General features: G+C 43.2%; 1 protein-coding gene across 2 annotated transcripts; it reads right to left on the bottom strand.

Annotated features, from left to right (window-relative positions):
* Positions 1-136: 136 nt before the first annotated feature.
* SULT4A1 (sulfotransferase family 4A member 1) lies at positions 137-27450 on the bottom strand. 2 transcript variants are annotated; one of them, XM_064654096.1, is made up of 7 exons: positions 27124-27450; positions 11158-11288; positions 10091-10171; positions 9857-9983; positions 6834-6928; positions 5285-5423; positions 137-1840 (listed from the first exon to the last, which is right to left on the bottom strand). In XM_064654096.1, the coding sequence occupies exons 1-7, from the start codon at positions 27290-27292 to the stop codon at positions 1728-1730; spliced, it is 855 nt and encodes a 284-aa protein (XP_064510166.1). In that variant the 5' UTR covers positions 27293-27450; the 3' UTR covers positions 137-1727. The 2 variants fall into 2 exon arrangements, with proteins under 2 accessions (XP_064510166.1, XP_064510165.1); XM_064654095.1 differs by lacking the exon at positions 137-1840 and adding an exon at positions 3414-3543 and having other exon boundaries at positions 27124-27388.
* Between the last annotated feature and the right edge of the window lie 403 nt (positions 27451-27853).

Here is a 27853-nt window from a genome sequence, read left to right as displayed (position 1 = left end):
GGATCAGGTGCTTATCTGACCCAATTTCTGTGGTTCCTCTGTCTCCAGGGAGGAGCTGTGGGTAGGAGAGAGGATCCAAGGCTCTCACAAAGACCACCTGGCCCTGAGCAGGTGTAGAAAATGAGCAACCACAAGGCATGGAACACATCTTTTATTCAGTAAGCAAGCAAGCACAGAAGTATAATGTGTAGTGCTTAATATTCATACAGTACTAAAAATATAAAAATAGAAATAAAATTTCACTGAAAGCATTTTCACTCACAAATATACAAGGAAAAGTGCTGTCAAGCCACATCATGCTACACCACTTGCCAGTTGCTGAACTGACAGTTTCCCAACAGAACTGAAACACTAAAAGCTAGTCCTTTCCTCACGGTTTTTTGGTGAGCCTGAACATTTGACTAGCAAAAACGGGCCTCCTGCAGCTGAGAACCTAAAAAGCATGGATGTCATTACATAATGGAACAAATAAAATAATTTGGGAGATTCTATAGTGATAGTAGCCTGCTTCAGGCCGTTTGAGTACCTGTCGTGGAGATCGAAAGGAAAAGATACAGAAAGAAACTTGAATCCTGATTATAATCCAGACCAGTCATGGCTAACAATTCCTGGAACTGTGTTCTGCACGGATATTTGTGCAATACTCCCACCTGCTGGCACATCCACCAACTCTCTTCCTCGGATGCTGCGGTTCCCTCTGCCTGCTTTACACTGGCACGGAGATTCACCTTCCCCTTAGGGCTGGTGGAGTCCAGGAGCACCAGCCACAAACAGAGCTAAGTGCCCTCACCTTTTAGTGGAACCAGAGGCTACCCAGCACCTCAGCTTCTCTCTTCCAGCAGGAGAAATTCTCTGCTCCTAATGGGAGAAATCCAGATCTACACAGGAAAGCAATACAGGTCAGAGACTGATCCTTCAAGAAAGCCCCTGCACCAGATGCCTTGATTTTAAGCCCAGTTTTGTGGGACTGAACTAGACTTGAGGGCTTAAGGATCTTCTGTTTGCTGACCCTCCCCGTGGAGCTGAACTGCTCAGCTGTGAGCTGCCATCCATGAAAGCAGGGGTGGGTTCTGGGATCAGGCTGACAGGCACAGCTGCACAACACAACAAGCCCTGTCCTGCAGAATATGCCAGTGCACAGAAAACCTACTCAGGGCACACAGATAAGGGTGTGCAGAACCTAATGTGAACCCCACTTGGATCAGTTACTGTTTTGGGATGGGATTTATTTATACTTGCTATACCTGCTATAAAAATAAATGTGACAATTAACCCCTGAGATCGTTCTAACAGAATATTTTGGCCTGTTACTTGTTTCCCTCAGAAATCATTATTATTTTATTTTTATTTGGTCTATGGACATTTATTTAGGTTCTAGTGACAAGCTTTTATAAAACACATTAAATAATCAATGTGGGGCTGAAAAGGTGTACATTCTAGTTGCATATATGGTACATACCTTATACGTATATAATACATTCCGTAACAGCTGAATGTTCTAGTATTGCCTGGCAAGTTCTTGCATGTGGACACAGGATTTAAATACCAGAAGATAAACAGCTGCTTAGGATCAAAGATAAATTGTATCTGATATGGTTTACTTGGATTGGTTTTTTTCTTTCTTTAAATTTTATTACACATAATAGCTACAGTAGTTTGTCCAGCAGGTAATAAACGAATGCATAAAGCACTTCTAGCTATATCTGGATATCACAGGCATGCATTTTTTATAAATAAAAATCGAATGTGAGGTCACATTTTCCCATCTTCTGTTTATAAACTAAATCAAATTTCTCATTCATTGAAACAGTGAAGATGTCTTTCCATAGCCCAACTCGTCCTGAAACACAGAGAAGGAACACGAGTCAGAGAGTGGATGTAACAGGACCCTGAATATCTACAGTCTAATTGTGCACCAAGTATCATCTGGGAGATTCTAATCAGTCTTGGCCTTGGCTTTCATTGAAAGCTTAATGAGACCAAAGGCTGTTCATTGTCTTACCCAATTATCCTGCTACAACCCTTTAAATAAATACCATACCCCTCATCATCTGCACCAGCCCAGCATTATCCAGGAATAATTCAGTTCTGTGTGAGACTTTAGCCTTAATCAGAAACGAACACAGACCTGGGGCTGGGTATTCATTTAAAGGTGGATTTCTGGTTTCAGTGCAAACTGTGCCTGTTGAATAATTCCAACAGCTAATAATACATTTCTAAATCACTGTGCCTCCAGCACACACTGGTTAGGGAAGTATCCAAAAGGTACACAGAATGTGGAGTATTAAACTGATTACTGAAGTGTGGTATTTTCATTGCTAATTTCTATTATTTTGTGTCTAGAGGTAAGTTCAACAGTTGAATTTACATTCCTCCATATGGAGAGGTTTGTTTGTTAAATATCAGTGCCTAGTTCCTATCTATGAAAGACAACAAGTGCCACACACCAAGTCTGTGCCACTTAAATTTTAATTTTGAACAACAGGAAGCTTTGGGTGGATGCAACATGGACACTGAACTCCTTCCTTGTACAAAGTATTTATCCACTCTGCTGGACTCAAACAGTAACACAACCAGGTGACACTCCTGACCCCTCAACAACTGTTCCAGTGCAGTCCAAAATTTATTTAACTCAAAGTCAGCCAGGGTTACGTGTGGCTGAATAAGCCCCCGTGGAGTAACCAGAGTGAGAGGCCCAATTCTTGTCTCATTTTTGTTGGATATAAAGACAAAATCCAGGCTTGTTCGACTGGAATAAATGAAAGGAGAATTGGGACTGTGCTACCAGAGAGTTTAATCATAACAGCAAGAACAAAGCTACATGCAGGGAGCTTAATTATGCACTTGATGCATAAGAAGAATACCCATTTAATTCAATTACCATTGCTTTTATGCAGCAACTTCATAATTGAGTCCAGAGACAAAACATCTGCATATTACATGTTAATATGACATGTGGCAAGGGCTGTTTTATGAAACCAGGACTTTTCTATAACTCCTGTAGGTATGATAATATCCTGGTTTTGTTTCAGGATCCAAAGATCAAAATAACCTGAAACTGCAAATGCTATTTACTGTTTTTACCAAATTTCTCCTGTATTTAAAAAAAAGAAAAATATTAAGAAAATGCTTGCAAGCATAGACATCTCATTCTGCCTTAAATTTTGCTCTGGCAACTATAACTGCATAAAGTACAGCATGAAAAATGAAACTTCAAACAATTATAACAATAAAATACTTTCTTCCTCTGCTGGGTAAAGAAACACCTTTTATTTCTGAATCTCCCTAACAACACGTACAGACAAATGACAAGTTTTACAAAGGACACACACAGTGGATTATTTGCAACATCTTTAGTTTCGGTTTGGTTTTTTTTACCATATGAAGTGATAGCTTGTCAAAAAGTCACCCACCTGGTTTCTGATTTGAACCATGCAACTGCGTAAATTAGGATGTGATAAGAGTCAAATACAAGTAACATATCTAATCACTGCTCTGCTTTCACAGCAGTTCAGGGTTATCTTCAGAGTAAAGATCAATGTGCTAAAAGAAAAAAAAATATGAAGAACTAAAATAAAGCAAAATAATAAAGTAAATGTAACTAATGACAAATTAAAGATATCTGAAACAAATTACAATAAGCTGTCATGTTATTGCCACCATTCTTTGTCACAGAAACAAACAGAGGGAACAAAGCACTGCTAATGAAGCTGCATTCTGAAGTAACAAAATACTGTAAAAGCCAGAGACAGCAAAGAAAAGAAATTCAAAATAAGGATATTTTTACTGAAAAGCACACAGTGAACAAATGACAAAATATCACATTAACTGCTGTAGCTCCCTTCCTCCTCTATGGCAAAATGAAGCCTCCTCAGATAAAAGCAGGGAGGTGTGAGGAATGGCTTTTGTCCAAGTATGGCACTGGGAAATGTTTGTGCCAACACACAAACGGGACAAGTTACTCTGACAAAGAGTCTGAGCTGAGGAACTGGTGAAGGACTCCACAAGAAAGACACAAAGGTAGTACAGAATCCCAGAGAACCTGCTTTCATGGCAAAGCAAACTTGCCCTCAGACAAACCTGAGTGTTGGTAAAACTACAATTTGGCTTTTGTAAGGTGTGTGATTTCAGTGGGTTTTTAACAGAACTCCACAGTGTGAATGAAATGCACGATAAAGGGATAAATAACTGGCTAATGCAGGATCAGCAGCCAAGAGGGGCTGAGGATACTTGATATTTTTTATGAGAGTTTTGAAAATAAGCATAAAAATGACAGCTGATAAGATCTGCAGGTCACACAAAGGTTGGCTGAGGGAGGTGGTGTGGAAATGGCTCTTACAGGTAGAAATCTGAGAGCAAAGCCCTGGGTAAGGGATAATAACCTGGACATTAATTCCTCTGAAAGACTTTGTGATCAGGATAGACACATGGTGTCTGATGCTGATGCAAAAAGTGCTAACATGGCTATGGGTGGACAAAGAAGAGAGAGTTCCAAATAAAACTGGGTTAAACTAGTGTATGAAGTGATTTTATGTTTGGACAAGGCAGATGTGAGGCTGACATAGGAACTGACCATCTTGATCTTATTCTCTCACTTCTAAAAAAAGCCCTTGAGTGCTATAAAACAACCTACAGAAAATAATTAGAGGGAGCCTAAGTTCACTCTTTCATGCTTCTCAAAGACAACTGAGGAAGGACTTGATTTCTTGAGACTATCAAAGGCCAGATGTATCAACAGATCAAATGGCACCTTCAGGTTCCTAAAGAAAGGTCTCACCAGAATGAACACCTGGAAGCTGAACACACCTTGAACAGCTGAGGGAGGCACTGAAAAGGAAAAGCTCGTAAGGGAAGGGAATCTACAGCTCCTGGTGATTTTAGAAACTAAAATTAGGAATATCTGCTATTCTAGAAAACCTGATATACTTAAAAACCAAGGGTTTAGGCCAGGATAAACTGTATGGAATTGCATGGGCTTTGGCTTGGCAAAGGTCAGAAGGAGCAGTGCATATTCACATCACAGTGTGAATATACACTGTCAACCTTGGATTTTTTCACCCTTTTCAGTCACTCCCACCTCACTTTATTTCCAACCAAACTAACCCCCAAGCTGCACCCAGAGGCAGTTACCTCCCACCATTTTCACAGCAATATTTACAGCATCATTTCTATCATGTACAGCAATATTTCACCAACATCTTAACCCACCCTGGAGGTCACTAAGTCGTGCAGTTGCTTCTTGCAACTTCTCCAGGGAGGGTTTTACTGTGGGTTTGGAACATACCCCTGCCAACAGGAAGAGCTTCTGCGTTACAGCACTGGTCAATGAGCTGATGGCAGTGTTCCACCATGGATTCCAGCTGGGCTTTGTCATAAGAAACTCCTAAGAACCTCACCAGCTGCTCAACCATCGTTGCAAGGTCCTGTAAGAGAATATTTAAACCCCAGTTTACTTAAAATATTTTAAATTTTTTTTTTTCCTCAGTGAGTTTAAATATTTCAAGTGAGTTTTATCCCGACGAGCGTGAAAAACACGAGTGCAGAAGTTGTAGAAACAGCACTGCCTCGAAATTTTTGCCACCTTCACATTTGCTGGAAACAAACACATTCCAAGGAATGAGGGTGAAACACGTTGGCAGAGACCACAGCCTTCAAGTATGGAACTTCTTCAAATATTAGAATGGGGAATTCAAAGTAACTGCGACGCTTCCCACTTCAGGGAACCACACCCTTAACTGATCACTTTGGAATTCCAAAGTGCTTTTTGGAGGAATTACAAGCTGCTCTGATTTTGATCTTGGTAAAGTAAATGATCACAAAGGTTAGAACATCCCTTCTTTCACTGCCAGCTTCTGGGGCCACACTCATGGAGATGGAAAGGATCTAGTGGGGTGGCCTCTGAGAATTAATTTGCATTAATCAGTCATTCATTTGCACCTCTAGAATTCCAGGGTTCCTTAGTATGAGTAAGACCTCTGGAGCTGCAAGGACAAAACAGTAATATTTATCAGGAAGCAGAAAGACACCAGCTTCCAGCAGCATCCAGCAGTGAGCACAGCCGGGAATATACAATCATTAAAAACCATGGGTTTGAAATAATTCCGACTAAACTTTACATACTCTGATTTTATTAGTTTATTTATTTATTTCAGCACCCCACTCCATCAGAAGTATAATTTACCCAGCCTTCTGGAGTTCTGCCCTGACTTTGCCTCTTTACAGCGTGGGTTTTCCCTATATTTCCATTAGTTTTCCAGCCAAATAAACATCTTGAAATATTTTCGTTAATCCTCAAAAATATCACACTGCAATAAGAAATGGAAATCAACGTTCTGTGTGGTATTTCCACTAGATTTCTGATTAAATTGGATTTATTAGCCAGCACACTGTAACAATAATTATGTTCACCTTATGCTACGTGATCACATCTAATTGTTTTCAACAGTTTCACACAAAGCAGTAAGAACAAAATAATCTGAATAAATGCCAAATATACAGGAAAAAATACAGATTACATAATTTTTTTCCCCAACTTATACAGCACATACAGCAAGACATTTCTTCTAATATATGCTCAGGGCTGAGTATAGCAAGTGCTGAACAGTTTCACTTCACTGCCTTCTCTGCAAGTAGTTTGGTGCCTGTGGGTGAGTCAGACTCCTGAGTAAATTAATATGTATATGAAGAAGCTACTGAATGCCAGTGCTTTAAAAATGGCATCAGACTTAGAGAGTCCCAATTATGGACAGAAGAAGCAGACTTTGTGCTTTATATATTTTAAACACTGGGGTGCTAAATGTAATTAAAATATCATTTTGCTACATCTAACCTACCTTGTGCATATCTTCATACTTGAGAAAAAGTACATTGGCATCCATGTGATGTTCCCAAAACTCTTGCACGTGTTCAAACCACGACCCATATCCTACTACAAAGACATTATGATTGGCATGAGGAAAATTAACACTTTTGTTATTAAGAATTTTCAAAAAGGAAAAAAAATAGGAGAAAAATAAATCAACTGAAGTGGTTCATACCAGTGTCTAGTTTTGACCCATTGCCATGTACAGCAAGGAACTTCATTTAAAAAGAGTTTTTCTATCAGTTTGGAATTTTCAAAAGCACTGATTTAGCGTGAGGATAAAACATTCAGCTGCAAACGCCACCATATTTCGTGATGAACCTCCTGGAGCTCAGTATTAATAACAGAAATTGAGCCAAAATAAAGATTACACAGATAGCCTTGCAGAAGGCAAAATTCCAGTGGCTCCAAGCTGCATGAATTCCTGCAATGAACATATCCCACTGTAGCTTCCTTCATTGGTAAGCTTGACACAGCACTCATGGCAAGTTCCACAGGGCATCCACTAATTGCTAACAACCACTTAGACTTTTTTAAACAAGCATTGAGGACACAGACCCATAAAAATGCTTTGTGATCACTCCCAAAAACACAGGATGGACTGACAGAATTATTTATCACTACATGTTCTGACCCTCTACTACAGCCTGGGACTTATTCTCCTCTATTGTTATTTTCTGAACACTTCCACACAACTTCTGTAGAACAGTTTTATTTACAGTGTTACTGGTTCTCTCAATTACACAATAAATTCAGATTACTGATGCCCATGAGGTGCTGAGTGCTCCCCAAAATCTGGGAGGGCTCCTGCTCCCAGCACTGCTGAGGTTACTGGAAGCCTTGACCTTCACCCCAACATTTTACCCGTTTTTTTTTCCACTTCTCTGATTAACTCCACACTTGCACTGATTTGAGTCAATTTTTGTGTGCCTTCCAGAGGTTCAGTCACTGGTGGTTGGTACTTACAACCTAGAGAATGCCTTTGTTGCCAATATTATTAGAAAGACAATCCATTCTACATATTTCTTTGTTACCAGTGATAAATTCCTGCAAAGCACCTCATATAATCAAGGCAGGAGTTAAGCAAATATGATAAGCAGTCTTTCACATTCTTTCCCAGTATTTTTTTTTTTTGGTCAATTTTATCTTTTCAGCAGATAGAAAAAAATATTTAAAAAACCCCAACTTCTCAGGTTTGTATTTTCAAGCCACCTTTTTCCCTTTTTAAAAGAATTGCTTAACTCTGGTCACTGGAACACTGGTGTGTTGACTTCACGTGTGAATTTCTTAACTGGAAGAGCAAAAATGGAATTTTTCCAGTGCCTTTATAAAAACTGAAAATGAGTCAGTTGATTAAAATTCTTTCCCTAGGAAACTGAACCTCTTTGTCCATTGAAAGTGTTCCAGTCACCAGAATTCTGCTGCATTGCTTCCACGAGATGCAAACATTTAGTTAAATGCTAAATTTACTGTATTACTAGCACTCCATTTGCACAATCATGGCCACAGAACATGCTGTGGTGTTTTATTGGCTCTGGGAGGTTGTGATAAATCAGCTGCTACAGGATGAAGGTATAAATAACTCCTGGGATTCTTACATGCAAAAGGGCACCCAACCTTTCCCCTGTCTTAGAAGACCTTCTAATGCTTTTTTCTTATGTCTCTGGTCTAGAAGTTCCTGATCAGGGGCTACAGGGAATCATTGCATTTTTAGGGATTGTAAAGGAAAAAAATGAAGGTGGGCTGGAATGGGAGGAGAACATTAATCCTCCCTTGCAGGAGAAAGGTTTTTAAGGCCTGTTAAATACCCTCCAGGCTTGATTTTTTTCTCCCCTTTACTATTATAAAGCTCCTTCAGCACCAACTCCTCCAAACTCCAGGCTGAAGAACAGTTTGCTGCTCTGGACCTGGAGAAGACCCTGCTCTCAGTGCACAGGGTGAATTCTTAGTGTCACATTAAGAAGGTTTTATAGAGAAATAAAAGGCAGTAGAATTTTTGTCTTTGCCACGCTTTCCAGCTGGGAAATCCACTGGTAAAAAGCCAAAGCCCTACTCAAGGCAGTGCAGCCTGAGTGGGACCACAGTGCACTGAGTAAACTTTACAGGGAGTTCTTGTAAAGCAGGTTGTTGTATTCTCCCCACAGGGCTGCATTTTTCCAGAATTCTCCCCACAGGGCTGCATTTTTCCAGAATTCTCCCCACAGGGCTGCATTTTTCAGAGTTCTCACTACAGGGCTGCATTTTTCCAGAATTCTCCCCCCAGGGCTGCATTTTTCCAGAATTCTCCCCACAGGGCTGCATTTTTCAGAGTTCTCACTACAGGGCTGCATTTTTCCAGAATTCTCCCCCCAGGGCTGCATTTTTCCAGAATTCTCCCCCCAGGGCTGCATTTTTCCAGAATTCTCCCCACGGGGCTGCATTTTTCAGAGTTCTCACTACAGAGCTGCATTTTTCAGGCAGTAGCAGCCTGCACCCACCTCCTTACAGGGTCTCACTTGAGCTCACTGATGCACTCCACATCAGTCTTGTGCAAATCAGGAATTTCTGTGCGTTAACTGGTGCCTTGCAAGGGACAAACCTTGAGTTTCTGCACGAAATTTAAATATTAAAGGAATTACCAGAGAAATAACTCCCGAACTTGAGGAACAGAAAGACTCCAGAGAAGCAGTGAGGTAGAACTGAAATCAAGTGCTGTTGGGAGTATTCACCATTTTTCATAAGGTACCTGGTGCCTTGCAACCTGAATTTTAGAAGAGCAGGCCAGAGTTCTGCCTGACCTAAGTGGAACACTGCTGAGCCCCTGGGGTCAAACACTGCAAGGCAATTATTTACAAAAGGCATGGCCATGGTTTGCATGGACAAATCTCAAGTCCCTGTGAGGCAACCTCCTTGCTGTATATGCAAAACAAATGCACCTTTATCCAGTTCACTTCTGTACTCGCAGAAGGAACGCAGAGATGAAAATAAATGTGTGCAGAGAGAACAGCTCCTTACACTTGTCATTCATAAACCTCCTGCAGAACTCCTGGAACGTTCCCCTGTAGCTCATGGTCCTTAGGGAGCGGTGGAACTGGTAATAAGACACCACCAGGTCTTTGGGGTTGCGAGCCATGTATATGACCTGTGATTTAGGGGGGGAAAAAAAAAGACCTTATTGAGTGATTTTTTTTTTTCCCCAAAGCACTTAAACAATAGAGTTAAACCAACGGGATTTAATTTAATTTTCACCTTTGAGTTGCCGTTGTGGAGGTCTGAAGGCAAGAACCGGTATGGCAGGTGGCTTTTTATGAGGCGAGGAGATGTCAGCTCCTGAAATAAAGCAGAGGGAACAGTTCCTTACTGAGCACCAATGAGGCACATCTGCCCTGAACTGTCATACTTGAAGCCCTTTACTCCACTGAGTCCCATTCACAAATTCACTCCTGCAATTAATAAGAGTCTGGGACTAGAAATTAGGTCAGGGAGATACACCTGGTTTTTAAACATAAAAAAAGCTGGATAACATGTTAGGGGTTTTGTTGTTTAAGGTTTTCGTTGTTTGGGGTTTCCAATCCCCTTTGTTTTCAAAGTGCCTCCATTTGTAGCACCTTCTCAGAAACAATATAAAATAGTTGAAGATTCTTGGGTGTCAAACCTTGTTTCCAGTGATGCTTCCACTAAAATCCCTTGAAAACTATTGGAAGTTCTGAAAACACTACTCCTAACTTCTTCAAGATGTTTCCCTTGCAGTTTAGTTTATCCTCAGAACTGGGCCCAAAAGTTTATCTGAGTATGTGAATGTGTTTCAAACAGAATATTCTTAATAATGTGGAAGTCATTTCACGCAGGATATTCCAAACTCTTCAAATTACACCTAGAGAGTCTGTAGAGATCCAGGATTTGTGGATCTAAAGATTTAGATGTATAAATTCGGAGCAGTGGGAATACAAATCCATAGATCTCCGTGTTTGTAGTTCCTCTTTCACAAATTCAGGGAAGGAATCAAAGCAAATTGGCCTCCTTTGGGCAGCTTCTGTTTTTACATAAGCAAGAGGGGCCTGGAACTTTTATTCAGAAAACCCAGTGCCAAGATACTTAGGACACGAAGAAACACCTAAAGCATTAAACAGAGTACAATAAAGCTGAATAAAAGCAATTTTAAAACAACCTAATAATGCTCTGAATCATTCCAAAAAACTGAGCGAGTCTAGAGATGAAAAGGACAAGGACACAGGATGAAATGAAGTGATAAAAGATGGAACCGAGGCAAACAGATATCCAAATGCTGAAAGGCTTTTCTTTGCAATAAATTGTACCTTGATGATGTCCAGACCAGGTTGAGGGTACTCTAGGACTGGAAGTTGTTCATCTATATTCATTAGTCCAATCTCATCTGGATCAGCTCCCTGACTCACTAGATAAACCACTTCCTGCAGCAGCCCTGTGCCTGCACGAAGCAAACAATGGGAGAGAACAGATTGTATTACAGTTCTTATCAAAACAAAACCACGGGAAGGGAGACCTAAACAGGGAAATAATGGTAACTCTTGTCCTCAGCAGTCAGCTGTGAGCTAGGTCTGTAACCACTGTTTTAACACAGGATGTCAGCTCAATAAAATTTAAGGACATTTCTGTCTCCAAACCATTTAACCTGGGAATTAGAAAGCGTTTAACAAAAAGTTGTTTCCCCCCCTGTAAATGTTACCAAGGCAACATACTATTATTTCCATTTTAGAAATTGGAAAAAAAAAAAAAAAGAAAAGAGGCAAACTGAGGTCATCCAAGCTCACAAAATGCATTAGTGGCTGCACTGAGACAGTGTCCTTTCTTCTAAATTGTAGGCAATGCCCCTGTTATGCAATGATTTGAGAGTCTATTTATGCCCCCACGTTATGGACTGGATAAACCACTGAAAGCATCAATAGTGAGTCAGTCATAAGCCTCAGAGGCCCCAGTTACATCTCCCTCCCCAGTCTGAGGGCATTTACAAAGCAGCCATCAGATATTATGGCCTTAATGACTGCACTCTGGAAAATTAATAGCTACTCCAGCAGGAAGTTTGGACAGGGAAACTCTTTCAAATGGCTTTACCTTCAGGCAGGGAGGAAACCCCCCAACACACAAACGTATAGAGTTACTTGGCAGAGGTTTATGAAGAGAAAGGCACAAGCTCTTGGTGAGGTGGAGGAACAGAGCAGGGAGAGATCACAAAGAAAACTAGAGTATCGTTATTCTGATGGTTTTTAATCTGACACAGAAACAGTTAAATGAGGTTGATGGTTAGGGTGAGCACAGCCTGGATACCATGTGAAACAGCACATGCCTCCAAGAATTGCTTTGGAGAGCAGGCACTTTAAAATTCCTCCGTTACCTGACTGATTGGTGGGTAAATTAAAAAGGTTTGGGGGGGGGGAAATAAAAAGACACTTCTACATTATCATCACCCACAGAGACTGTCACAGACTTAATACACTCTTGCCCCTGAGGCTGTTCACTCTGCATTTTTAAGTTCAAGCATATATTTTATACATTAAAATTAACATTCATACAGTTCTTCAGTATGGGTCCTGGTGACTCTGAATGAGCACAACCCTTGTTCTCATTAAATATTTCTTCTGACAGGAGACACCCTGGTTCTCCATAATTTATTTCTGTATTTCCAATTCCACCTGCAAAGAAAAATGCTATTACAGCAACCCTGCTCCAAGAAAGGAAAAGAAACGGTTGTGTGGGGCCAAGCAACACCACCAGGACTTTATTTTTTCTCATTGCTCAGCTGGTCTCCAGGCAAAAAGCAGCCATGTCCACATTACCTACTTCTGCTCAACCTTACTGCTAGCAGATCCATGGAGCACAGCAGAGATGGGAAATGACATATTTTCCCATGCAAAGTGGGCCTTTGGAAGCTCAAAAGTCTTCACCTGAATGAGTTTCCACCAAAAACAGTGACACATTGGAAGAGTAATGCTGGCCACCCAAGGCAGCAAAATAAAAATCTCCATCAACTCTATGTTCTTTAAAACAGTGTTTAAATCTGATTCTTTGTATTAATCACCATGCACATATACAAATTCCCATGGTATGTTTGTAGAGCTGCACATATTCCAGCATCCTATTACAATTCACACAGCAAAGAGAATTTCTGCAATATTTCTTCTACAAAGGGGAGGACTGACAGTTTAGAATCCTGGCCATCCAGCAGGTTAGAATTTCTCCTCCCTACACTGATCCTGATTTCTCTCCCCCTTGAACTCTGTGCTAGTTCTCACTTTTGCCACTCACTGTATCAGCCTGACTTTTTTCCACATTACCACTTGAGTTACTCTGCTTAGGACTTCCAGGGTCCCAATAAAAATGAAAACTAGAGAATTAACTTTTGAGGGAACTGTTTTGTTTGTGGGTTTTTTTTTAACTTGTCATCCTTAATCAATTATCACTTATCACACACAAACCTTCCAAGACCTCATCTTCTTATTAAAACATCACATGCTTATTAAAAAAAAAAAAAAGTTAAAAGCCTTTATACATATAATTACATATGTATGACCTCCTCACATTTGACCCAATTGATCTCTGAAGATGTGCAAGAACTACCATTTTATATGTGGAAGGTAAATTGCTGAGACTGAGATTTTCAGTATGTGAATAAACTCCAGTAATCCCAGTCTATCACAAAACCTGGTCAGATCTAAATGCCACAGAAATTTTCTCAGTAAAAGGGAAAATTATGATACTCGTTGGACAGAAGAAGAAGGTGGAGGAAGCTACAGAAAAAGATGCAGAGCTTCTCTTTATACTCTCAAGATTTCTGGGTTTTCCTGGAGAACACAGATCTTGTGCATCTCCAGTATATTCCACTGTTCTCCCCTTGTGTTGCTGAACACATGGACATGCATACCTCACTTGGGATGGCACAGGAGAGTAAGCAGTCCCTGACAAACAGGATTCATCTGTCAGCCTTTGGACACGAGGCACCAGATGCAACATGGATAAGTCCCCAGAAATTCTAGCCTTCCTTCTCCCACCTGCAGCAGATCCATATTTCATCCTGGAGGAAAAAACTGCTGACCCTCCAAGGTCATACTGCCAAAACAGATGTAGGATTCATTTCCATCTATCCAATTCCAACTAAAATTGAGCCAGTCAGCATCTGAGGGACTCCAGTACCTGAGAAACGCTCTCCCCTGACAAGTCCTTCTGTTATGTCAATAAAACACCCTGGGAGAGAACAGAGTGTTCCAGTTTATCACACACTGCCTGGGAAGAGAGGGGATGGGAAACAGCTGGGATGAGTTACTGCCAGAATCTGCAGGGATTTAGGAGATCCTTTTAAATTATCTGTGAACCTGCATTTCTACTTGGCATGACAGCAGGGTGAAAGTGTTCCAGTTGGGATGCACCGTCCTTTCCCTGTGATACCTTCCCTGTGATACCTGCCTACTGACGCACAGAAATCAGGACTCATTAAAATTCCTTTTGCACCTCTGATGGCTGGGAACTCTTCCTTTGTCCCCTCCTCGTGGCCAAAGCCTCAGCAGCAACAGCAAAGTCAGTTCATGGCCACGCTGGCTCTGCTTCTGCAGGAGCTGCTGCAGCAGCAACCAGACAGCACAGCAGGGCAGCCAAAATTTGGAAACACTGCAGCCATTCCTTCCTGCTCCTGTGCATTAGGTGTCTCTCAATGTCAAACTCAGCCACTCTAGGAGGGAGAAATATTCTCTAGTGCAGCTGTTCTTTGCCTCCTCTCAGTGTTTTCTGGCCACTGGCCTTTATGGTCCCATAAAGCCACTGAACATCACAGATTTCTTCAAAGTGAAGTGGCAGATATAAAACCATAAGATTTCCTGTGAAATATTGCTTCCCCATATCATTTCTTTCACTTTCTCCTCTCCTATCATCTAAGATGGGATAAACCTGCAGCCCAAGGATGCCAAGGCCTTTGGTATATTCCTTCCACTCACCCCTTGTTTGCAAACCACATGGAAAAATAAACTAAATACTAATATTAGCATTAATAACCTCACAATCCCAATTAGCTGTACTTTGATCTGCTGTTGTTTGATCAAGTTGCAGCTAATACAACGCAACAGATCCATTATGACTCATATTTTTTTTATAGCACTGGTAGATGCAAGAGCTCATTAAAAATAAGGGCTGCTAAAGCTGTCAGATTGGTCTAGCAAGGGCTGTACAGCAAAACCCCACATTTTTGTTTTAATTCCCTGCAAATTCCTTCCCCCCCTCACTAATTTAAGTGTAAATCTGCAGGGAAGCATGACAGATTCATCTTCACACTACAAGAGTGGAGGGAAAAATTAGATTTTTCCATGAGAAGACAATCATTTCCAAACCACAAAAATACCCCCTCTTGAGGTCTGTATGTTGAAGTTCTCCTACATGTTCAAATTCCACCTGGCTTAAGAATAGGGATTTTCATTAACAATGAGGGTTTTAAAAATAAAAGTAATGTACACACCTTGATGCCATATTTTCTGATTCTTCTGTTCCTAAATAAGACTTGGGATTCAGAAGAAAGACTGAAATTGTGATGTTATATTGACGTTATTTTTGTCTGACAGTTAAATATGTATTAGAGGGCCCAATTTTCCGAAATCCTCTTAGACTGATGTCCCTTTTTACATGGCTTAAATGCCCCTCAGTCAATAGTGACCTGTCAAGGGAATCTGTGGTACATGAGGAAACTGAATCCAGATCTTCCAAAAGTGAAGGCAACAACCTAAGACTGGATCTAAAACAGGCATTAAATGCACAGTTTATAGCAACATTCTGTAAGCTCAGTCTTAGATTTTTAGACTTATTAACCAGTTTATTTTTCCACTTGCAGCTACCAGCTTTGAAACCAAAACCAACAGGCTAAATTCTGCTTGTCTTTCACCAGACTCACAGCAGAGGGTGCAGACATGGGTCCATTAATTCTCTGTTGTGTTCTGAAAGTGTTTTGCCAGAGGCTACAAACAGCAAACTAGGAGAACTATTTAGGGGTAAAAATCTACTTTCTGTTTGGTAAAAATGCTGTCACTGAAGTGTTTACACACATGTATTATCCACAGAATTAGTGCTACGTATAACAGAGCATCCTAAAGCACTGCTGTAATGAGCTGGCTACAAAGCAGTGCTATTTTTGGCTGATGCATTAGTACTATCTTTTAAAAAATGGCCTGAGTCCTAATTCCCCCTTCCATTAGCACAATAACTGCTCAGTAGAGGACAGGATGAAAAGTGCAGTCTTGACCACAGTGCATCTCCATGCTGGGGCATCTCCACTTCCACAGGGCAAGGCAGGAGATGAGGATTTTCCACACCTAACACCAGCCTGCAGGAAAACACCTCCTGACACCTGGGATCCTAAAACTGGAGCAACACCAGTAAATAAAGCACACCAGGCCCTGCCCTCTGGGAGGGTCTGTGGGACAGCCAAACCCACATCCCCAGAGATGATTCCCAAAAGAGGACAGTTCCATCCATCGCTTCCTGGGAACAGCCCCGGGCTCCAGCTGTGTCCCACACCATGCTGGGGGGAGCACGCTGCCTGTGGAAATGCAAAACTGTCAGGGAATGTGCTCCCGGGAAATAGCAGGGATGACAGCTTGACAGAGCCTCTGCCTAGACTTTACCAGTGGATTGTCTACGCTTCCTACTTTATATTTTATAAAAGCATGAGAAAAATAGCTCAAGAGTCACGTACTCCCTCTAACCACTGCATCTAACCCACGGCTGCCCCAACCTGCCCCAGCAGACAGAGGTCCAAAAGGTAGCTGGGTCCTCTTGTTGAGACAAAAAGTGTTCCTTTTCTATCCTTGTTAACAAGCCAGAACATCCTCACATGCTCTGCAGCAAGGGCCATGTAAGTACTGCACAAACAGCCCCAAGAACTGGGAGTCAGATCCACAGACTGCTCGAGATCTAGGTATTAAAAACAACAACAAGCCACAAGTTTTTCCTTCTGATTGAAGAGTCATGACTTGTGTCTCCAAGATTTCATCACATCCAGGCCAGATTTTGTCACAGGTCCTTCCCAGGCAGCTGCTATTGGTTGATAACTGACATCTCATGTCATCAGATATTCCAAGGGAAAAGTACTTTTCTCTTTAAGCTTTGGCTGGGCTGTCCATGTCTATGGATGCTCACCAGGTGTCATCACTACTGGAGTAACTTCACACAAACTGCTCCAATTCACTCCAAATTAGATCAGCCAAATTAGCTCGAGGTGTTTCTATTTTGGGCATCAGCTCACCTCGCAAATTTTGCTTGGGAAAAACTAGAATCCATCCACACAAAATCCTCTGCAGGTTGTCTTTCTAAGACAAATGACAAACAGGAGGCTGAGGACACCAACACCGATGCTTTTAAAGGAGGACATCTACCCATACCCTTAAATTAATTCTCTTCCAGTTTCTACTCACCAGTGAAACACGGTCCCATGGTAGAGGAGAGCACAACACCTGTCATGCTAAAACAAAAAATGTCATGTATAACACGCAGGAACATAAAAAGAACAGATTTCTGCTTGTTCCCTCACCAACTATCTGAGAGAATGACATCTCTTCTCACCCTTCCCACACTATTCAAGATTAATCAGGTCTAAGGGCAACCCAGTACATTAAGCTGTTGCCTTCTTTGCCCAGGCTCAATGGAACACCCTCATAACCCAGTTCCCAGACCATGCCTTTCATGACAGTAGTGCAAGCACATAGGATCATACCAAAGGGTTGGCCAACAGGATAGTAATCCACAGGGGAAGAGGGTTTTTATTTGTTAATATATGCTACAGGGCAGATTCTGTCTCAAACATCTAAAATTACCTGGCAAACTTTGGCCATGTAAACTGGTGCCTCCTCACAGCAGTGGGCAAAAGCTGCATTAGCAAACTTTCATGTCTCACCTCCTCTGCAGAGTACACACATAAGGTACATGCCCTCATGCCAACCTTTCCTCATTGTGTCCTGGCCTCCTCCATCCCCTGGCAGCCCCATTCTCCCAACTTTGTAGAGCCCACATCAAACAGGATGCCTAAATTGCACCGAACACCACCCCAGCAGGAGCTCACAGTCTCCAGCACAATGTCTCCCCACTGTGTCTAATTCCCCTTCATTTTCAAACACTGTACCAAGGACAACACCACGGAAAAGAACTTTGCTGCAATGCCAAGTTTTTAAAAATCACTCCCAAGGACTTCATTGTGTAGAAAAGAACTGCACAGTTGCCCTTAGCACCAATGATTTCCAGGACAACTATATCACTTCTGTTCTCCAGAGTCAGAATATGGTCTGTGGGTAAACACAGCTCTGCTGATTGACATAGGATCAGAAATCAGGAGACAACAGGGCATCTCTATTAGAAACTTGTGTTGAGGTAGCTCTCATCCCTTTTGCTGTGAACATGCTCCCCTCCCCATTATATATATATATATATAATTACCCATATTTCACAAGATGTCTGTCACTGTTCAAATGCAATTCTCTGCCTCAGTTTCAAACCCTTCCAGGAAAATTGTTAGGCAAAACCTGCCTACACATTAATATGCATTTGCATATATTAGGTGGTTAAATCTCAAGAAGGCAGCACACCAACAGTATAATGTGAAACAACTGCAGCAGGTAAGAGTTATACAATAAATAAAAAAAAAAAAGGCAGCACATTTGCTTCATAATTTCCAGAATTATAATTTAATTTCTACACAACCTGTTCAGTCAGCTATTGCTTGTCTCAGGTCAGGGAGTAAAACATTTTGCCTCACACAGAATCCCCCTCAAATTACAGCTGCACTGAGCAAAACCAGTCTCCACAAGGTACCTACACCCCCAGTCATATTCAGCACAGTCATTCCCTCTGTCTGATGGACTGCAGTTTTAAGCAAACTACGACCATTTCCATTGCTGCTCTTCAGAATTAGAGATGAAAATAGATCTAACTGGGAGCATAAAAGGGGATCAGCCAATCTATATCACCATAGGTTTACATTACTGCAGCAAAATCACTGAAGAGACCACATTCTTTCTGAGAGAAAGAAAGCACTGGTGGCCCTGACATTGATCATTATTAATGTGCACTTCAGCTGTACCTGTCCAGAGTAATCCAACTGCAGCAATGTCTGGAGCTGTTCTGTGCTCCTCTGGCAACCCTGAGCAGCACAACCAGGCTTTGAACTGGAGGTTAACCTGTGGTTATGATTGCCTTGCACCAACAGGTGGGCAAGAAGGCCAAGGACATCTTGACCTGGATCAGGAATAGTGTGGCAGCAGGACCAGGGCAGGGATTGTCCCCCTGTGCTGGGCACTGCTGAGGCCACACCTCAAATCCTGGGGGCAGTTTTGGGCCCTTCACTACAAGAAAGACATTGAGGGGCTGGAGTGAGTCCAGAGAAGGGAACAGAGTTGGGGAAGGGTCTGGAGCACAAGTCCCATGAGGAGCAGCTGAGAGACTCTAGGGGGGCTCAGCCTGGAGAAAAGGAGGCTCAGGAGGGACCTTCTCACTCTCTGCAACTCCCTGGCAGGAAGGTGGAGGTCAGACTCTCATGCCACGTCTCAAGAGACAGGATGAGAGGAAATGGCCTCAGGGAAGGTTCAGATTAGATATTAGAAAACAATTTTTCACTGGAAGAGTGGTCAGGTGCTGGAATAAGCTGCCCAGGTAGGTGCTGGAGTCACTGTCTCTGGAAGTGTTCAAGAAGCATCTGAGGGGTGATTATGGTTCAGGGGTGATCATGGTTGGTGGGTGGACTTGACCTTGGAGGTCTCTTCCAACTCTGGTGACCCTGTGGTTCTGTCACACTGGTCCTGTCACAGGACCCTGCTGAGCAGCCCGTGAGGTGACAGACCTGGACTGCTCCATGTACAGCCTGTGGTGCCTTCTGGAGCCACTCCTCATCCCACCTGCATCACACTCAGCTCATTTTGCTGCTGTGGAGGGATTTATTACTCATGCAGTGGATGCAGGGAAGGGCTAATTTAGCACCACTGTCTGTATCCCATATGGTGATCTAATGTCACTGCACATCATCTAGAACTCACAGCCCTATAAAGGATGATGGCCTTCACATCCTGGTGGGTAAAAGCTGATGAAATTAGCTTTCATTTTTTAATTTGCAGATTGATTTTGGCATTTAGTGACAAAAACCCCTCCTCAGTTGTTCCTCCAGCACCCTTCCTTTAAATTTTTACCCTTCACTAGCTCAGCAGCACTCTGACTTAACATCTCCTACCCACCTACACCTCCAGGACATGCATCCTTCCTGATGTTCCTCAGTACCCCTTCACAGCAGCTCCCCTACCCCCCACAGCCCCATTTGGCTGAGACATTGTAATGATGGACCATTTCCTCTGCGTGTCTGCCACACACATCTCTTGCTTCTGAATCTGCAATATATTACAGGATTAACACAGGACATAAATAGATTATTTCTTTTGTCAGAGCCTGTGAAAGACTTTTGTTTATAGAACCATGACTATTTCAGCTCTGGTGCTCCACCTTCCTGGACTCTCCAAGGTGTTGCAGCACCTCTGATTAAGGTCAAAGTGTTGAGACAGTGGGTGCTTCATGTTATTAATCCCCTGTTCATTGCTCCCTCCCACTGAGGGAGGCATTATTGTGTGCTCAGTTTTAATACCCAGACGCTTAATTCAATTTCAGAGCTGTAATTTGCTGGTTTCTCTACAAAAAATATTGATGAGAGGTGACATCTTTGTCCAAGGGAATTGCTTTTCTCAATATATATATCTATATATCTATAGATATATAGATATATATGAAAAATTCTGGTAGAGAAGAAATACAGCCACATGCCTCCAGTGGAAAATGCAGGCAAGAAGATAATATGACTTACCCAAGGTCACAGAATCTGTAGCCACAAAGTCCAGTCACATGCCCAGTGTACCAAACCTCACATCACTTCTAAAACAACACAAGGGGTAGTTCCTTCCCCTCAGCACAGGGTGTATGAATCCCTAATGCACCCAACAAGAGAATATCTTCATTTAATAAGACTGCATAATAAGAATTAAAAAAATATTCAAGCATTTTGCTTCCTTTCATTAATGCCTTCCCTGTGACAAACGAACACTAACCTGAAATGAGAACCCCTGGCTGCTGGGTTTGGCTGATTTACATCATTTTCTAATTCTTTAGTCTTTGAGGTCATTATCACATGTCCAGAATACACTTTCTACCCAGAGCAAAGCCTTTTTTCTTCCCCCCCCCCCCCCCAACCTGTTTACAAAAAAAGCAAATTCTGGAGTTTTGCACTACTTAACAGCAGGGAAGCAATTATGCTACATTTGCAAGAGACCCAGCAAAACCCACGAGGTAGCTGGAGAATTCTTCCTCTTCTGAACCATTTGTTCTGCCTCTAGTAACATCTCTCCTCTGGTTTGACAAAAAGCTCGTGAGAGAAACACTGCCAGCTAAATAATGAAAATCAGTTTCCCTTAACAACAGATTTTTTCCTTTCCACCTTGATTTCCTGTTAAAGGCACATAAGGACCTATTCAACCCTACCTGCACTGAAATCAAGTCAAATGCATCAGTGGCAAACTTTACATTGTCTTCAATTACTTCATATTTGATAGTTTTATTTATAATGTCTTTGCCTAGCAATAGGTAAGACTGAGTCAATACCTGAGGGTATTTTGAGCTATATATGAATAAAACAAAAGACAGACCCATTTCAAAAGGACTTTCAAAGGACAGGAACCCAGTGGTTCTAATTCCAGGAAATATTTATCCACAGATGTTGCTTTCAGCACTTGAATGGAGTGAGTTTAAGCCATGGAGTATTTACTCTCCTAAATGGTGGAAGGAACATGACTTCAAGCATGAAATCAGGTTCAAATATGGACCCTGTAAACCAGCCCCTAAACAGACAGCTCACAAAACATATCTCCATCACAATGCAATTTTCTGATCCCTTTCTGTTTGAAGAAAAATTCCATCCTTTCTGCTATGAGAACTGATGCACATTCATGCAGCATCAAAACAGAACAACATCTGAGCTTTATAAATTGCTTAAAGAAACCAAATAACTGTGCTGCTACTGTAAAAGAGAAAAAGTTAAATACTATATTCTGATTTTAAGGAGATTAAGTTGTTCATCCCTGTTCATGAGACTAACAGGTTTCCTATCATTCCATAGGGGAGGGTGTGCATAATATTGTCTCAAAAACCAGAGGTGGAAGGAAAAGAATCCCAAACATATCTTGTGTAAAAATGTCTTGATTTTTAAGCCAACCTCATGATTTCCTGAGGCATGCCTCTGGGCCAGTAATATTTGCATTAATTCTTTAAATGAAAATGGTTTAAGCTCGAGGCACCAAAATCCTGCATTGAGAACAGGACTATAAATCCAGCATAGCAGAATCTGCCTCTTTTGCAACTGCAAAACTCTTGTTACAAAATAATACCGACAAAAGGCCATGTGCAGGCACCTAATCTTAGTCAAGCAATAATAGTCTTTACATTGAGTAATAAGAGTATTACTGTGAAGCACAAGGACACCAATCTTATCTGTAAATATAACCCCACTGCCAAGAGATTTTTATGGTCTGGGGGAAACAGGAATGGTAAAATTGCACAAAGACTGCCAAAATCCTGCTTTGTTTTACTCAACTGGTACATTTTCTTTATAATGTGTTTCTTAAATCGAGATTTTGCCAGTGTGTTTTTATAGCCTGGTCCCACAGCTAGGACTGATTGGAAGGGGAAGGAACAAGAGGCCAGAGATAATAAATCCTTAAACCAACCTCATAGGCACATCCCTGGTGTTTCAAGCCTCCCTTTGCCTGAAGTGTATTAACTTGTGTGATCAGTAAATATTTTAGGTATTGATGAGCTGAAATCTATCAATTTTAGTGGGGAATCAGACAAAGGAGAAAGCTGGGGTTTACACTGTACCCTCTGCATCTGGTTCACAGCCCAGCAGTTGTCACTGTCATGGCTCTGATGGTCAGTGGATCAAATAACTTTTTCCTCATAATAGAAGAAAACCCTGGGGCACATAAATGCCCCAGGCTTGGAAGGATTAACAGGGATTACAGTAAAGGGAAATGGAAGAATTCAGACAGAGCCCCTGTCAGGTAGCAGAGGAAAGAGGAAGAACAGAGCTCCTCCATCAGCCAAAGGGACTGGCAAGCCAGCAAGTGTTGGATTCAGGAGTGGCAGGAATAAAAGGAGGATAAAAGAGTGGTATGCATGGAGTGGGAGAGGCTCACAGAACAGGGGCAGCCAGGGAACACACAGTGCATGCAAGGCACTTCACTGACAGAGGCAATGAGTGGCATCTTTTGTACACACAGAATCTTTTAAACAAACAAGGGACAACTCAAATTAACTTTTTCCGTGGTTCATTTCACGTAACACCACAGGTAAGGTGGGAAAGAACTTGAAAGAGGAGAATTCTGTGAATGTACACACACAAAAGCTGCCCTTGAACTCATCTGCAAATTCCCTGTTGGCACTTCATTAAGCCAAAGGCCTGGAGTCAGCCATCCTGTTCCCTACCAGCCAATGGGCAGGTACAAGAATCCAGTTCTGTGAGGAAAATTGAAAATCTATGAAAAATGACACCAGACAGGTAAAGGTCACACGCAACACTTGCTCTTTTGACCCACTGTCTGGCACCAAATGCAAGTTCTTATGAACTGCTGGACTTGAAGCTGATATTTGCCCAACAACTGACGTCTTCCCACACAGAACTCCATGAAATTACTTGGCAAAATAACCAACACGGGGGAGGGAGCTTCATTATTAATGCAAATAGCTCGCTTTCTCCAATTACCAGTTTTTCAAAAGGCGTTAATTTGTGGGCTTTGACCCAAGAATGCAAAGCACATGTTCATTCAGAACACATGCAAGATGGTGTTAAGAGAGCTGCTGTTACACCACATGTGAGCAAAGCAAATGGACAGATCAGGTACAGTCAGGGCTGGCATCATAAGACACAACAAAACACTGAGTGAACCTGAACTCAATCCTACATCTACTTTAGGGACTGATTTAATTCCACTGAAATCATTGCCCTTAACACAGACAGCTAATCCAAGTCTTAAGCATGGTGACTGAGGGAATACCCTGAAAGAATTTGCTTATTCATTAATTCTGCAGTTTAAGTTCACAGAGGAGAATTTTAATTTTCAAGTAGGGTGCAAAGAAAAGTCCCCAGTCTGGGAGGGTTCAAGGCAAGTTGTGACAGAGGCACAGTGTTTGCTGTGAGCAGTGCATCTGTATCTTATTTGTGAAGCAATCTGTTGTGTGAGCTCCACTTATTTAATTCTATAGACAACAGCATTCTGCTTTACATTTGCTCCTGTGAATCTCAGCCTGTCCATCCTGCACTACAAAGTTGCACAAAACATGAAGCTTTTAACTCAGTTCTGCAACATCAATAGCACACCTGATTTCAAATTATGCATTGTGATAAAAAGGTTTTCTATGATTAGAGCATAAGCCAAGTATGCACCTTCACATATTTACAGGTCTGGGTGGATCTCTGGGTTTTAGGCAAAAGCTTCTCCCAGTCCAGCAGCTCCCAAAAGCTGTTACCATTGACTGGACACAGGTGTTAAGAATAATTAAAGATATAAGGAGTATCATTATTCAGCCATCCTCCAGTGGAAATCACATTAAAGCAGAGCCATTTTCCATTAGGCTTATTACATTATTCCCAGTAAGACCACTGATATATTTGATTTTCTACCATTACTGGACGAGCTTTTTCCTGGATCAGTCCCAATTTACCAGTAACTCTAACTATTTCCAACCACTACCTCGATTTCCTATCCTAAAATTCTGCTGTCAAAAACATTCCTGGAATATTGTTCAATTGCAATTTATTAACAGAACCTAGATAAGTAGTCCCAACCATGTCTTACCTCCAAATATTACCAGAATAAACCGAAGCATTTCATCCCAAATAATTGCATTTTAGGCATTAAATCTGTTTTGTAAACCTACTTTTTTTTTCATTACAGCAACATTATGACAATTCTGATTAGATCCAGTACACAGAAAAAGTCTTTGTCAATGCTCCTGAGACACAGGAAGATGAAGTTGTAGTTATGGGAGTGCAGAGGTGCTTGGAGTTCTGGATTTAAACCCTGGCTTTGCTGGAGACTTCCTGCATGACCTTGGCTAAATCAATCCCAGGGCAGCCCAATTCCTACCGACGTGCCTGCTCCCAGTCAGCAGACCCTCGATAATTCAGTCAGGAGCCCTAAATAAGCTGTAAAGCCACACAGGATCAGCTGACAAGTTCCAAGGGTCTTAACAGACTTCGGGCTACAGAAAGGTGGAGCTTGAAGACATTATTATTGTCTAGAGCCCATTTCCCACAACAAGGACATCAGATTACTCACCACCCAGGTATTCTCTTTCCTGTCAAGTAAAACACTGTGGCATCTATTTTGACCCCAAGGCTGCTCCCCCAGCTCCTCCCACAACACTGTACCTTCAATTTTGGTGCCTCAGTTCTAAATCTTTTTTCCTTCTCCCAGTGATTGTCAGTAAATCCTCTTGTTCCACTGCCACTAACTTTCTAAGTGGACAGCTCCCTCTCACTGGCCTCATCTGGGGCCACAAGAGACCTCAGATTCTGTTGCTATATTCACAAAACAGCAAATCAAATACGACTATGCAAGCTGGCTTCCCACAGCCAAGTGTCTAGCCATCAAAATTAAGCTACTGCCAGATGTATTAATGATATTGTGGCTGGCTGCTGGACACAGGTTAGCTGAGGATATTCAACAACATGCCAATATGAAGTTGGGATGCAATACTAACACAGGAACATCGTAAACACGAGATTCTCAAAACTGGAATCTTAAAATGGAAATAATTAAACACTGTTTGTGATGCATGCTACAAATTTTTAAGAACAATTTAAAAGAACAATTAAAATGTAGCTGTCTATTCCTAATCCTCGTATTTTGGGGGCCATCCATCTACAAACTATCCCTTATCTAACGGATTATCTATCAAGCTCTTGCCAGTCTTCAACAGCATCATGAGTAATGAAATACCAAAAAACATAACTAGAAATACTTGAAACTGTTGGAGAAACGATAACATGATAGATGCTACATCCCAGGAAATGTGCCTGCTCGAAGCAGCAGCACACCAAGAAACTGAAAAGCATTAGCCATTCATACAACAAACAGTGAAGTAACTCAGAAACCTACAGTACTGAAAACATCATTTCACAAGGGCATTTACAGAACTCACACCTGTTATCTCCAGCAGACTCTGAATTTTCTAGAAAGAGATCTTATTTTCAGGGGAAAAAAAAAGTCACTCAAGAACGCACTTAATAAGAAAGAGTTTATCTGATTTTATCAGGTGGGGTAGAAGGCTCCCATATTGTCTGTCTCTTTGCAGGCAGCACTACATCCATGTTAATTCTCTGCAAACATTTCTGCTTGGAAACAGGGAGGATAAGAAGTCAAGGAATATGACATTAAAAGCAGACACACGAATGGTATAAAACAGCCAAAGGAGGTGCCTACTGGAGCAACACGCACTTATACTGCAAACGGGGGGTGTTTCTGGTGATTCAGACAGTGCAGCACGGATGCACTTGGAGCACATGTTCTCCCAGAACGGTCTGGGCGGCCGCCTCGGGAGCGCAGGACGGAGGGAAGGCTGGGCAGCAGACGGCAAACCGCGCCAGAAACCGGGATTTATTCCTAAGACCTTCCTGCCGCTCCACATTCCCCTCTCCCCGAGCAGCATCTTCATCCTCCAGGGGTTCGGCAAGAGGGCACCGGGACCACCCAGGCGGGGACCACCAGCTTGGCACTGGTGTGTGCCTGAGCTCCGGGGGTCCTCCACAGGGGCCCTGTCCCCCCTCCGGCACCGGGATCGGCCGTCCCTCAACTCTGCGGAGCTGCGGAGGCCGCAGGGCATCATCCCCGAGCGCAGGACATCATCCCCCGGGCAGAGGGGCATCATCCCCCCTCTGCAGGACATCATCCCACGGCAAAAGGGCAGCATCCCCCCTCTGCAGGGCGTCAGCCCCCGGGCGAAGGGGCATCAGCCCCCGGGCGGCGAACGGGCTCAGGCCTCGCCCCGACATCCCGCGGGGGCCGAGGAGCATCTCCCGCATCCCCCGCATCCCCGGCTCCCGGCGCCGCGGAGCATCTCCCGCATCCCCGCTCCCGGCGCCGCGGAGCATCTCCCGCATCCCCGCTCCCGGCGCCGGCTGCGCCGCGGGAAGGGAGAGGCGGCGGAGGAGGAGCCGCCCCAGCGGCCGGGGCAGCCCCCGCCCGCCCGCCTACCTGATTTGGGGTAGGTGACAATCCAGACGTCGCTGTCCCTCACCGGGAAATTGGCGATCTCCTCCATCTTCCCGCGGCAGAAGGGCGGCAGCCGCACCCCATTGTACTCGAAGTACTTGCTCTCGAACTCGCAGGGCGTGCTCGGGGTCTCGGCCTCGCTCTCCGCCATCCTCGTCCCTGCGGCCGCGGGGGAGGCCGAGGAGCGGGGGCCGCGGGCGCTCCGGCGGGAGGGAGGGAGGGAAGGAAGGGAAGGGGAGGGGAGCGGAGAGGAGGGAAAGGGGCGGGCGAGCGGCGGGCGCGGCAGCCCCGGCCCCCGGCACAGCCCCGCGCACGCACGGGCGGGGGCTCCGCGCACGGTGATGTCATGGGCGGCTGCGGGCACGGATGCAGGGAGGGAGGGATGCGGGAAGGGATACCCGCCCGCTCAGCACCCCCTTTCCTCTCCGGCTGGACAGGGGAAGGATGCGGGGATGGTTGGAGGGATGCGGGGATGGTTGGAGGGATGCGGGGATGCCCTGCCGGCCTCGCCCGCCCCGCAGCCCTTCTCGTCTCCGGCTGGACAGGGGAAGGATGCGGGGATGGTTGGAGGGATGCGGGGATGCCCTGCCGGCCTCGTCCGCCCTGCAGCCCCTCTTGTCTTCGGATGGGCAGGGGAGGGATGCGGGGATGCAGGGAGGGATGCAGGGGTAGATACCCGCCCGCGCCGCAGCCCTTCTTCTCTCCAGCTGGG

Source organism: Pseudopipra pipra, chromosome 5 (genome assembly GCF_036250125.1).
Source record: "Pseudopipra pipra isolate bDixPip1 chromosome 5, bDixPip1.hap1, whole genome shotgun sequence".
Lineage (NCBI taxonomy): Eukaryota > Metazoa > Chordata > Aves > Passeriformes > Pipridae > Pseudopipra > Pseudopipra pipra.
This window is presented reverse-complemented; position numbering and strand designations above follow the sequence as displayed.

Bases quoted from the DNA above. Each gene is read 5' to 3' on its own strand.
- SULT4A1 (XM_064654096.1), bottom strand. From the start codon at position 27,292: ATGGCGGAGAGCGAGGCCGAGACCCCGAGCACGCCCTGCGAGTTCGAG. The intron at 10,172-11,157 runs GTACAATTTATT...GCTTTATTTCAG, and splicing joins CTGGTCTGGACATCATCAAG to GAGCTGACATCTCCTCGCCT. The intron at 5,424-6,833 runs GTAGGTTAGATG...ATTCTCTTACAG, and splicing joins AGTATGAAGATATGCACAAG to GACCTTGCAACGATGGTTGA.